At 44.2% G+C, this 13158-nt stretch overlaps 2 protein-coding genes across 2 annotated transcripts in view; both read right to left on the bottom strand.

Annotated features, from left to right (window-relative positions):
• Nucleotides 1-13158, bottom strand: part of LOC146493984 (uncharacterized) — a 139015-nt gene that overhangs the window by 16003 nt on the left and 109854 nt on the right. Inside the window, exon 20 of the mRNA XM_085146638.1 lies at nucleotides 1351-1454. Coding sequence (XP_085002764.1) covers nucleotides 1351-1454 — 104 coding nt within the window. The remainder of the gene's footprint in view (nucleotides 1-1350; nucleotides 1455-13158) is intronic.
• Nucleotides 1614-6705, bottom strand: LOC146493989 (L-rhamnose-binding lectin CSL2-like). The gene is made up of 6 exons (XM_085146665.1): nucleotides 6308-6705; nucleotides 5817-5849; nucleotides 5405-5497; nucleotides 2113-2203; nucleotides 1770-2007; nucleotides 1614-1679 (listed from the first exon to the last, which is right to left on the bottom strand). Exons 1-5 carry the CDS (start codon nucleotides 6339-6341, stop codon nucleotides 1887-1889), a joined length of 372 nt encoding a protein of 123 aa, XP_085002791.1. The 5' UTR covers nucleotides 6342-6705; the 3' UTR covers nucleotides 1614-1679; nucleotides 1770-1886.

Genomic DNA, 13158 nt, shown 5'->3' with positions numbered 1-13158 from the left:
AAATGTATACACACACACATATATATATATACATACATATATATATATGTATGTATATATATATGTATATGTATGTATGTGTATCTATGTGTGTGTATTCTTATATTTTAATTTTATCTGTATTGTGGTTTTACTGGAAAGCACTTTGGTCTTTAAATGTGGTATACAAATAAATTTGATATGTTATGATATGAATTGTTGACAATGTAAAAATAAAAGACTATTCACCTCACAAATATAAACCTTTCGTCACTCTAATTCATTGTTCACCAGTCGAAACAAAACATTCTCCAAGAATCTGGTTTGACTTTCAGAGCTCTTAGTGGACGATCAGTGAACCTTTACAGCCATCAGCAGGTCCCTGAGGTCATGTGATCAAGAGCTACTTATTGTACATCACAGGAGGTTGAAAACTAAAGGAGACAGAGTTTTGACCACAGTGGTTCCCAGACTCTGAAACTCTCTCCCTCTGAGCCTGAGATCTCAGTCGTGTCTTTCAAGAACCAATAAAAACTCAGTTTTTAGGCATGTGTTTGGATAACTCTTTTTTTTATGCTCTGTTATTTTTTGGTGAAGCACTTTTTGATCTCTGTCTTGAAAGGTGTTTTATAAATAAACTTTTACTTACTAAAGAAGTTAGTAACAACAACTGAACAAAGTTTAAGCCACATGAATAATAAAATGTGGGATGAAGCTCAGTTCACATGAATTAGCCAATCCATGGTGCCCAGTCTTCCAAACGTCCATACAGAGTCAGGCCTGTCATGTGTGAGAGAGCCTGCACCCTCTTCACTTTGTGTATCGAGGTTTTCCATGTGACATCATCACAGGGAGTCATATGATTGTTGAGATTTTCTCTGTTTTGTTTCTATTATTCTAAGGTCTGTACTTTTTTATACAAAGCAACTTGAGGCAATCTGTTATTTGGATGTGGTGCTGTATAAATAAAACTGAACTGCAGCACTTTTAAAACTCAGAGGATTTTTCACACATCAAAGGAAAAACATCAGCTGTTGCAGTACTTTTAAAACAGGTCTAACACTGCAGTATTTAGGAGAAAACAGACTAATAGATTTTTACATTTTATTTTGGAGTATCTATATATTGTGATCAGCATCACTGATTTCTTCATTAAATTACATTTTTCCATAATTAAATTCTATAAAAATTACAGGATTCTGTTTTTTAAGACTTTCATAAACATCATTTCAATTTGTTCACTCAGGATCTGTAAAAATAAGCTGACGAGATATTCATGTCAGAGTACTTGAGTCTTTTTCAGCATAGAAATAATAATGACCTTTTTATGAGCACAGGAATGAATGCAGTCTAAAGGTTTCAGGTTCTTACCCTGACAGTCGTAAACCACCTCCAGGTACTTGTAGGTGCCACCACAGGGGTCTTCAAACACTGTGTTTGATGCTCTAACAGTACAGCTGTTCTGCCGGTTACACCTGTGAATGCAGGTCAAAGGTGAGTCAGCAGAGGACTGAAATACGCCGTGTCATCTGAGAGAAGATGGAAAGAGAGTCAGCATCTGTACCTGTTAGTTACATATTCTGTACTATTGGGACTCGAACAGTTAACATTTTTGACGTGATTAGGATTTCCATCAGGGCACGTGGTCGTATCACGGCGACCATAATTCGCCCAGGAGACGACTATAACCAGTCCTTCACCTGAGGAAGAGTTCATGAACTGTAACCATGTTTGTAGTTCTATCAAATGAATCCACTAAAGTTACAATAAATGAGAAAAATAAATCTGACCACACTGAAGGTTCGCCTGAGATCCTTCACATGTTACACTGTGGACTGACAAAGAAACACATCACATTAGAAACTGTAATGATTCATGTACAGATGTGACTGATTATTAGTTTGTAATCACAGATGTAACAGACTTGCAGAGACGCAGGTGTAGGTGGTGTCCAGGTAGGTGCAGACGCCGGGATCAGAAGCACTGATGATGTTCATACTTATGTCACACACTTTTCTTCCATCACACCTGCAGGGACACAGAAAGCAGCTCGTTTTCAGCTTTATTAAAGTGTTTCAGAGCTGCTGCTGTTTTTATTCAAACAGTCGTTTGTTATTGAAGATGTTAAACTACCTGTTCTTGATGTCCTGAGTGCCATTCTGAGAGCAGGTTTGTGTATCTGCACATCTGTACACAGCTGACTGCACAGCGATCACTCCCCGCTCTGTTATACACACACAGTATCAGAGAAAAGGAAAAACTACATGTAGTAAAGCAGGTTTGATGCACTCTGACTTTGTGTTTTAGACCCAGCAGCTGCAGTCACATCCATAAATGTTGGTCTGACCTCTGTACACCACCACAGTGGATTTTACATCAAACTTCTCTGATTGGTTGATTTATTTGTCATGTTAAGAGTTCGAGTGAACATCCAAGTACAAACTAAGATGTTTTATGTGCTAAAGTTTGAATGAACTGAGGGAACAGTGTCATGGTCCGGGTGAGTACAGCTGTTTTGTGCTGCTGTCTCCACCTTGGGGTGGAGTTACTGTACAGTGGCGTGTCTCCTCAGCTGTGGGCGACTGAGCTGTCAACGTTTATGGACCAGCGCTCACTTCACTCTTCGCCACAAGTTCTGCTTCACCTAGTCAGTGTTGCTTCAGACAACTAACAGGTGATCGTGCAGACTGAGACTCACTGTGTTTTCCCCATAGTTCACTATCTGGGCCCACGCCCTCATTTTAGGTTTGACAGCGTTTAGTATTGAAAGGTGAATGCTTGGACATTAATTGAGCTGCAGTTTGGGGAAGGCCTGGAAGGGGACTGGCGACGGCTCCCGGGCAGATCCCCATGCACTAAATAGGAGTGAATCTGCCACCTCACCCGGACCCAGTACTCCCTTTGTGTCCGCCCTCCGCCCGTGAACAGTAAGGCTAAATTCTGCGATGTTTTCCTGGACACTCCCCCAGGCCTAGTCACTAAATCCACTCTCCTCCCGTTACAGCGTACTGAGACTCCCGGTGCATTTCCAGCGTCTCCCCGCTTTGCTCTCGAAAAGAGTGTTTTTGTTTCCTTGGGGACGGGGCTATGGCTCCCCACACTCCCTAGCAGATCGTTACATGGAGAAACCTTTGGAATACAAGCGTGCTGATCCACACAGGTGTACACAGGTGTACACAGACACAAACTACACCTTTCTTGGCTGCTGCCTCAAAGCACATTGTGCGCTGTCTATCTTGTGTGCTGCACAATATCGTTTAATATTTAGTATCTACTGTTATCTACTGCTAGCTAGTTTATTGTGATGGTGCTGTTTTTATTATGTTGCTCTTTTTTTGTTTGCTTTCTCTTCTGTTTTTTTTCTCCATACAGGTGATCCAGGTGTTTTGTTTGTTTTTCTTTCTTCCCCCTTTCTCATCGTCTCTTCTCTCCTCTGGTTTTCTTTCTCTCTTTCTTTCATTCTTTCTCCCTGTCCTATCCCCCAGTCATGTCTGTCCTGTTTGTAGCAACCAAAAATAAAATAAATTCATAATTATAATAAAGGTCAATCAAATGGACCAATAAGGCCATGATGATCCACTTGGTAAAGTAAATCCGCTTGGCATCTTTCTTGGCCTTAAGACAACAATTCTGATGCTAAAGATCCAAACGGGACACAAAAAAAAAAAAGATTTAAATTACGCTGATTCATAATAGCAGTCAAGTCCTTGTTTCATGTTAGGTTTATATGCTTAGAAGACAACTTTAGTTCATAGTATCTTGTAAATCATATCTTGACGTTTTTGCTTTGCCTTGTTCATGTTTTCGTGGTGTTACGTGGGAGTTCTGCATTTGAGCCTCCAGTCAGCTCGGCAGTGACAAACAGGCCTCACCTGGCCATGAAACTGCTGTCAGTCAACTATCTGATTCCTGCTGAGCAAAAGGAGCGACTGTGTATAACAGAGGCAGCAACACGTGCCCACGGGCACCTGGTCGGCTGAAGGGACCGTGAGCGTCACCCACAGGACATGCTCTAAAAATACTGCAGGTTACCATGGAAATAAAAACTGAATTTAAATGTGTGGCTGTACTTTTTTAACCAGTAACATCTGGATTACCAGAGGTTTGAATGGTAAAACTGATTTTCTGTGTTTGCACTCAGACCTGTCTGAGGTCAAAGTTCAGTATCATGAAGATAAACTGCCATTTTTCTCCGCTGAGATAAGAAAGCAGGACAGACAAACATGGCAGAAAAATGTTCTGTTTTCACCGTGACTGGGAGGCGGAGCTCTTTTCTACAACAGCTAAAGAAACGTGTGTGTGTCTCACTTGTGGGACGACTGTGGTGACGACAAAGTGACACAGTGGAGACACACTTCAGTGCATGTCACACAAGCCTCCGTGCTAACTACCCACCTGACACACAAGCAGAAAGTCTGTGAGGCAGCTTTGAGCAAACTTTTTGAGGGGCAAGAAAACAACCATGGAGCTGTTATTGAACAATTTGTAACCTCAACATATCAAAAACCAACTGTGGACTTCAGAAAAGCTCCCAACAGTCTGATGCCACAAACATTAAGGTGGAATATGTGCGACCCTATAAATATCTCGAGACGATTGTTGATTCAAGACTGAATTTTGACATAAATTGTGAAGCTTTGTGGAAAAAGTGTCTCCATGTTTGTTTTACTTAAGGAAGCTGCCTCAGACTGTTTCTCTAACAGCATTAGAGAAACAGCTGCTGCTGTTTACTGACTAATCTGTAGCAACTTGCACACGTTTATCTCTTTTTAGCTATTAATGTTTTAAACACTTTATTATTTAGTAAATGTAATTTTATTAATATAGCCAACAACATTTGCCTCAAAGCACTAAGCACCTTGAGGCGACATTTGTTGTGATTTGGCGCTATATAAATAAAATTGAATTGAATTGAATTGAATTGAAAGCACATTATATTGTAAGCTAGACCCCACAATAAAGACCTTCTAAGAATAAAAGGAAAACAGAAAACCCCAACAATCATAGGACCTGCTAAGAGCAAGCACTTTAGTGACAGTGGGAAGGAAAAACTGTAAACAGGAAGAAACCCCCAGCAGAACCAGGCTCAGGGAGGGGCGGGGCCATATTCTGTTATCAGTTGGGAGCAAGGAGAGGAAAATCAAGTTGATTGTGCTTTTAGCTCCTTTTTGCTTTTTTAAAACTTATGTAATGAATATAAGCAGGAGGAGAGTTTTAAAATGTGGCTTCAGTAAAGCCTGGAGCTTTTTTTATTGTAAATAATTAAGTATGTATAATTAAGTATAATTAAGTATAATTATATCTGTCAGCTGGCCTGGGAACGCTTTGGTGTCCCCCGGACGAGCTACAGGAGCTGGCTGGGGAGGAGGAGGTCTGGGCTTCTCTGCTTAGGCTGCTGATTTTTGGAGACTATTTTCCATCTTACCACAGCTCAGGTGTTGAACACTGAGAATGTCAAAGGTGATCACTCTTCCTCTGGATATGGCAGGAGGAACGGGAGATTGTGCTCTGATAAAGCCTGAAATCAAAATATTAAAAAACGTAATATGAGGGTAAAGCAGGAGGGAAATGTAAAAGTAACACAGAGAAGGCCTTCTTTTTTTCTCAAAAGGTTTGATGATGTAGTGAAAAGGCTGTTTGGTTAGCTAATGCAGCTGTTTAACTGCTAACAGGCAGGAATACGCTGTGTGCCTTTTGTTAAGTGGTTAAAGTCAGTAAAGGATTACAGAAACACAGAAACTGCATTGAGCTGTAAGTTTATTAAAATATGGAAGTGAGAAAGTTAACAGAAAGGCTCTTTGTGACCAAAATATAAGAAGCAGTAAAACAGCATTTACCTGAAGTGATGAGTGAACAGGTTGCTGCCAGCACTGAAAGAGACAGAAAGAAAGCTCAGTGTCAGACTGTGTGTTTGATATCAAGTTTAATTCACCTCAAAACATGAAACAGAAATGAAAACCAAACAGGAGAAAGCTGCTGCTTTCATTCACACCTGGATTCTTTGAAAACTCTTTCTAAACAGCAGATTTCAATGACACATTTATTCTCTTCATGTTTCCAACTTTTGTCAATAAACTTATTTGTGTTGACAGTTTGAACTCTTCAAAGTAAATGATCAGCCATGAATTCCTCTCAGGACTCTGTGAAGCCTAACTGTCCTGCTGAGGTGATGCAAACATGTATTTAGGATGTTAGATTAACTGATCCAATAAAGCAGAAAGAAAAGCATGTCACAGTACAGCACAGTGGAAAGCTAGAACAGGATTAGACTGAACATGTGCAGCTGATTTCATGTAGAAATAAAGGATTATCAGTGTGTTGTACTCACACAGTGTGCTGCTGAGTCCGGAGCAGAGCATCATGTTAGGAGATCTGGATTACAGTGAAGAGCTGATGGAGGATCAAACACAGAGCTGCTGGATTTATTCTGTTTCAGTAACACCTGTGATGTACGTGTGTCTGTATGCAAAACACGTAAAAACCCTGAAAAGCAGGATCTGTTCCTTCTCAGCTGCAGCAGGAAATAAAACTACTTTACATTAAAAGTTATATAAGCCTGGATCAGCTGACCCAGTGACAGCTGGGAGAGGCTCATCATTTTAAACATGATTAATGGTAGATTACATTTATTTTAACATTTAATAAAAATGATTGTGTTAACATGATGTAGATGATTGCAAACATGTTGTTCCAAAGTTTAGGAGCTACAGTTTGAAAATGTGATCACGTCTGGATTTAAATGAAGAGCACAGACCTGATCAGCTCAGAGAGAAAGTGACACTCCCCTGTTCATTAACAGCGTCTTAAAGAGGGAACAAAGAGGACGCAGACCAAGTGGACGACACAGACAAACAGTAAATGGCTTGTATCTATATAGCGCTTTACACATCCAGTCATCCACACATTCACACACTGGTGATGGCAGCTACATTGTAGCCACAGCCACCCTGGGGCGCACTGACAGAGGCGAGGCTGCCGGACACTGGCGCCACCGGGCCCTCTGACCACCACCAGTAGGCAACGGGTGAAGTGTCTTGCCCAAGGACACAACGACCGAGAATGTCGGAGCCGGGGATCAAACCAACAACATTCCGATTACAAGACGAACTCCCAACTCTTGAGCCACGATCGCCCCCAACTGTGGGTGTTCAACACACCAGTGTTTACAGTGGTTTTATATGGGGTGGTACAGCAGGTATTTATGACGGCTATTTAATGATTTACTGGATGTTACTATAAAACAAACAGGTGCATGATATGAATGTAACAGACGGGCAGGAGTACAGCTGAGAACACATTTGACTGGAAAATATTCTGCTTTGCATGAAACATCTCCACACGTCTCTCTGTTCACAGAGGAAGTGGATTCATGGGACAACACCAGAAACTAAAAATAAGCTTCAAAGACATTCACAGTATTTAGAAAGAAGTCTTTCCACTGACTGCTGAATTAGTTCCTGATAAACACAACATGTCATTGTGCAGCAGCGACAGCATCATGCAAAAGGTTTGGAGCACAGACAGAGCAGGACCTTCATAAACACCCAAATCATCATCCAGGAAACCTGACACGGAAAAAGCCATTACACCTGTGTTTGAGTGTGTTGTTCAAGCTCACCATGAAGGACTCTAATATTTCTTCTGAAAAAAGATTTGATAAACAGTTTTTTAAACATCTGAAAAGATGTAAATGATTTGTGAAAGAGTGGCCTTTCTGGGACAAATGTCTTGACCCCGACCATGTAACTGTTCAGTTTTATTTATCGCGCTCCATATCACAAAAGCAGACACCTCGAGGTGCTTTACACTGTGAAGTACAGAACCTACAATAATACACAGAAACCCCAACAATCATACGACGCCCTAAGAACAAGCACTTGGTGACAGTGGGAAGGAAAAACTCCCTTTAAACAGGAAGAAATCTCCAGGCTCAGGGAGGGGCAGCCATAACGACCTGTTGATGCCGAGGGGAGGAAGACAGGACAAGGACACGTGTGGAAGAGAGCCAGAGATTAATAATCATAACTAATAATTAAGTGCAGAGAGGCGTATAAACACAGTGAGTGAAGAAGCTGGCAGCAGCCCAAATATACTGTACATGCGACCACTTCTTTTTTCTTTGTACTGCTCCTGTTCCCATGTTGTTAGAATGAGCTGACCTGAAGTGCTTTATTACTGTGCCTTATATTAATCTCATATTACTCAAACCTGCCATATAATCATGTAGCGCAGTGTTACATGGACACGTTAGAATAGATGTCCATCAGTCATAGACTCTCGCCCATGTTTGCCTGTAGAGCAGCAGATAAGAGGGAACCATCATGTAGTGGAAACTTACTGAAATGCTGTTGTTTAGACTAGAATAGGGTGCCCGGTAATGGTAAATGGACCACAAAGCTTTACACATCCAGTCATCCACACATTCACACACTGGTGATGGCAGCTACATTGTAGCCACAGCCACCCTGGGGCGCACTGACAGAGGCGAGGCTGCCGGACACTGGCGCCACCGGGCCCTCTGACCACCACCAGTAGGCAACGGGTGAAGTGTCTTGCCCAAGGACACAACGAACGAGACTGTCCAAGCCGGGGCTCAAACCGGCAACTTTCCGATTACAAGGTCAACTCCCAACTCTTGAGCCACGATCGCCTCTGATTGGTAGTGAAACCGTCAGGTGCCAGTCACCATTTTGAGATCCGCGGCAAAGTGTCAGAACAGATAGTGAGGAACAAAGGTCCACTAAGTGCAGTTACTGTTTATAAAGGTGGTATTCAGATTACAGCTACTTTGTTGAAATAAAGGGATTACACGGCGGTCTCTTCCTGTTTCATATGTTCGGCTATGCTCTCTCTGTTTTTGGTAATTCCAAGCTGGTGGAAACCCAAACAAAACACACATTAAGAGGCTCTAATGACATGTCTCAATCTCGCGGCCCATGTCACCTCTATTTACATAATGACGTGAAGAAATATTTTTAAAAATTATTATTCAAAAAATCACTTAATGTGAAGGCAACAGGCAGAGTGTTACAGGCATCTAAAGCATGTAGCCTGATGGGCAGTGTAGTCCGTGCTGCAGGGAGAATGGACTGCCATACACGTTATGTGTCTGTGAGCGAGGGAGGGAGAAAAAGGAAAAGTACGAGCTGTCATCGAGCAGAAACGGGAGCTGGAAGCATGTAAATATAATAATAACCACTGCAGCCAAGAAGAGAGCCTGACGAGCCCAGCTGTAAGTAAGCTATTAAGACTCGACTGTACACCGTGTTCGTGTTTTCCTCTGAAACAATAAGTTCTGTTGGAGCAGCCTTTCAACGCCTCTCTCTGTCTCTGCTAGCAAAGTTGACCCAGACAACAAAGAAAAGCTAGTTTTCGGTGGGAAACTCTCTGGGCCGGAAACCACGGACACTGCCACACACACCAACTCATATAAGTGGAAATGAGGGATGGGGAGAAAACAACAAAACATTCATGGCCGCGGCAGGTCGCCCAGTGCGGACTGCAGACCGTGACACTACGGCGCTCTCTACCTGTGACGGAGAGTATATGGCCCTGGCTTCTACAAGGCAAGAGTGTTTATATTTAAGAAGATTTTGGAGGTTTAGGTGAAATACACACAAACAGTGTTGTATGAGGACAACCAGCAAACGATTGCTTTAGCTAAAGACCCTGTGAGTCGACAGAGGTGCAAAAATGTGGACATTAAATATCATTTTGTAAGCTCCATTGTAAATGAAGGACGCTCAGTCATCACGCCACTGACCATGTGAGCGCACAGGGATGGTAGCCTTGAAAGAGCAGATGTACAGTGTGTCAATAAAAAATATAATGTTTTTTTCCGTCGTCATTTTCCTTCGAGTTCATTGCTGTTGATGCTGCACTCCTCAGCAGTTTTCTACCCTTTCTGAAATGTTCCACCTTTTTTGTGATAAAGTCTCATTGACTTTGAATGGAGAGACAGCCCTCTCTAACCCCTCCCTCAGTCACTCACTCATCTCTCCCTTGACAAAGTGATGAGTTCAAGTGCAGCATCTTTTCTGTCTCTCTCAGTATGAACATACAGAACGTCTTTTTCTTATATTAAGATGTCTCAGGATTAAATGTGGAGACACAAAGACGACTTTCACTGGTCGATCAGCAGGCTGTATGTGGCCCACCATGTGTCAGGGTTCCTGGGTCATCGACCCAGTGCTTTCAGTTTTGTTCATGTTCAGTTTATTTTGCCACTTCCATGTTCTCACTTCCTGCTTTTCCTGTGTCAGCTCGTCTCGTGCCATTAGCCAGATTATGTTCAGCTGTGTACTCACCGGTCTCTCATTATCATCCTCATCAGTCTGTGTATTTAAGCCTTCTGTTTCTACTCGTTCACTGTCGTGTCATTGATGTTATGTTGTCGTCTCCGCCTTCGTTCAGCCAGCCAGCCATTTCCTTCCTCTGTTCTGTTTGTTCACTCCTTCGATAATAAAACACCAACCTTCACCTACCTACCTGTGAGTCCAGCGTTTGGGTCCTCCTTCCTCGCCTCCACTCAGCAACCTCTGACAGAATGACACGACCCGTGCCACGAAGACACGTTTTCGACCCAGCGGACTCGGACCTTTTTGAGCGGCAGGAGGCAGCGCTCTCCTTGTGGGCAGAAAAGCTCAAGGAGAGACAGCGGCTCTTCGCGGAGCGAGAGCACGTCTTCGAAGGCACTCGCTTGGCTCTGGGCGGGCCTCGGAGACGCCGCGTTCACCCACCTGCTACCTCCCATGCACCGGAGCATTTGCCGCGGAGAGTGGGCGTTTCGCGCCGCGCTTCGGCGGCTCCCCCTCTAGCGGACCCGCTCCTCGCTCACACGCCACCTGTCTCATTCACCGGACCTTCAACCTCGCCACGGCACAGCGGCTCCGCCTCCCACCTCGGCTCAACAGAGGCTCCCGCGCCAGAGGCTCGGATGTGTACCCCGCCCGCTTCCTCTTCCCGGAGAAAGCGGCACGCACGCCGTCATAAAATGGACTATTTCCAGCAATACCCGGTGGTGAGTTCCAGTGACTGTTTTTCACCCTCATTTTATTCTCCACTTAAAACCAATAATAAATCCATCTCTGAGTCATGGGATGTTTCCCTCCTGGAGGATTCTGTGGACTGGGAAGATTTGTTCTGCTCTGCTCCCCCACAGACTGTAAATAGTGGTGGCAGAAGGACCAGAACAATCCCAGATAAACCTGCCAGTATCATACACCCAGTCACTATTTCCACACCCTTTACTCAGCCATTTCCCACCAGCACGGCGGCCAGGATCCGACCTGACCCCCATAGAGACTCAGCTGAGGCTCCCCAGCCGGCGCCCTCACGCTCTGGAGGCAGCGAATACCTAACTTGTCCACCTGCTAGTTCGCCACCCCGTCTATCTCCTCACTCAGCTTTCCACGCCCTGGCACTGTCTCTAGTTAGGCTAGCTGACCTGTCCCCTGCTCAGGCACCAGCTTTACTAGCCCAAGCTGTAGCTTTATCCCCCTCAGTAACTCAGTCATTAGCTCAGCCATTAGCATCGCCAACCTCTGTTCATCCCTTAGCTTCCTCACTCCAGTCAGTTCCCTCACCTGCTGTTCAGCTTTCACTCCAGTCCCCTGTCGTCCAGTCTCCTCCAGTCCTCCAGTCAATCCAGTCGTCCCCTGTAGCTCAGTGTCCTGTTCTCCAGTTGCCTCCCGTCCAGTCAGTCCAGTCGCCTCCTGCCTCCCGGTCGCCCGTCCTCCAGTCTGTCCAGTCTGTCTAGTCTGTTGTCCAGTCTTCTGTAGTTCAGTCACTCATCCACCTCCCTGTTCAGTTCCCGGACCTGCAGCCACAGCACCCAGAGCCAGCTGTGAGCTCTCCAGCCAGGGGCCTCCACGCCCGCTGGCCCTAAAGCTGTGGCTCCGTCACCCCTGGCTCCCGTGCCGTCGCCTGGTCCAGACTCAGCCTCAGCCTCAGACTCAGCCTCAGCCTCGCCTGGGCCAGCCTCAGCCTCGGCGTCAGCCTCCGCTTCGCCTGGTCCTGCGGCTGCCGCGCCGTCGCCCCAGCCACGTTCTGGACGTCATCGCCGGCGCGGCCACCCGCCGGACCTGCCACCCGCCGGACCTGCTCAGCGGCCGCCGCCAGCCTGAACTGTTTCTGTTTTGGACTCAGTCCCTCCGTCCTGGGCCCCCTCCGCCTGCCCTGTTCTGGTTTTTCTTTCTTTTGGCCGTCGGGTGCCGGCCTTTAGAGGGGGGGGGTACTGTCAGGGTTCCTGGGTCATCGACCCAGTGCTTTGTTTTGTTCATGTTCAGTTTATTTTGCCACTTCCATGTTCTCACTTCCTGTTTGTTCCTGTGTCAGCTGTGTACTCACCGGTCTCTCGTTATCATCCTCATCAGTCTGTGTATTTAAGCCTTCTGTTTCTACTCGTTCACTGTCGTGTCATTGATGTTATGTTGTCGTCTCCGCCTTCGTTCAGTCAGCCAGCCATTCAGTCTTTCAGTCATCCAGCCAGCCATTTCCTTCCTCTGTTCTGTTTGTTCACTCCTTCGATAATAAAACACCAACTTTCACCTACCTACCTGTGAGTCCAGCGTTTGGGTCCTCCTTCCTCGCCTCCACTCAGCAACCTCTGACACCATGTAAGATGACTTTGAAATCTCTGATCTAGATGGAGACGATTACTAGAAGCTCCACGTTTCTAGTTATCAGCTGTTTGTAGAGCTCTGATTATTGTTTACAGCTAACGGTCATCACAGCAGCATTAATCTGTTTGTGTCATCCATAAATGTATATTTCCTTATTCTGATATTAAATACTACACTTTTCATCACATTATTCAGACTGATTAAGATACAATAACATTATTTAATCTCACACTGGGAAAATTCACCTGTTACAGCAGCAAAAGAGTCAGAAGGAAAAAATGAATCAAAAACATGTTAAAGAGTAAAAATGTCAAATATAGAATCATCTTAAAAATCTTAGATCCAAAGTAATTTATATCATATACAATGTTACTGTTTACACTAAAATACACAAAGAATTGGTCACATGATTTTCTTAATATCTGCATAAAATAAGGTGGCTATGATAAAAGATTACAATAGAATAAAATAGAGTTTTTTCTGCTCAATCCAAAAAACACAAACGTAAACCTGTTGGCAGAAGTTTAGGTTCAGTCTGATTAATATTTAACTTTCA

This window comes from Neolamprologus multifasciatus, chromosome 20 (assembly GCF_963576455.1).
Source record: "Neolamprologus multifasciatus chromosome 20, fNeoMul1.2, whole genome shotgun sequence".
Taxonomy (NCBI): Eukaryota; Metazoa; Chordata; class Actinopteri; order Cichliformes; family Cichlidae; genus Neolamprologus; species Neolamprologus multifasciatus.
The sequence above is the reverse complement of the archived record's forward strand: the minus strand, read 5'-3'. Positions and strand labels throughout refer to the sequence as shown.

Coding starts and splice junctions, on each gene's coding strand:
- LOC146493989 (XM_085146665.1), bottom strand. CDS start 6,341: ATGATGCTCTGCTCCGGACTCAGCAGCACACTGT. Junction 2,204..5,404: donor TGTTCAACACCTGAGCTGTG/GTAAGATGGAAA, acceptor TGTGTATAACAG/AGCGGGGAGTGATCGCTGTG. Junction 2,008..2,112: donor ACTCAGGACATCAAGAACAG/GTAGTTTAACAT, acceptor GTGTCCCTGCAG/GTGTGATGGAAGAAAAGTGT.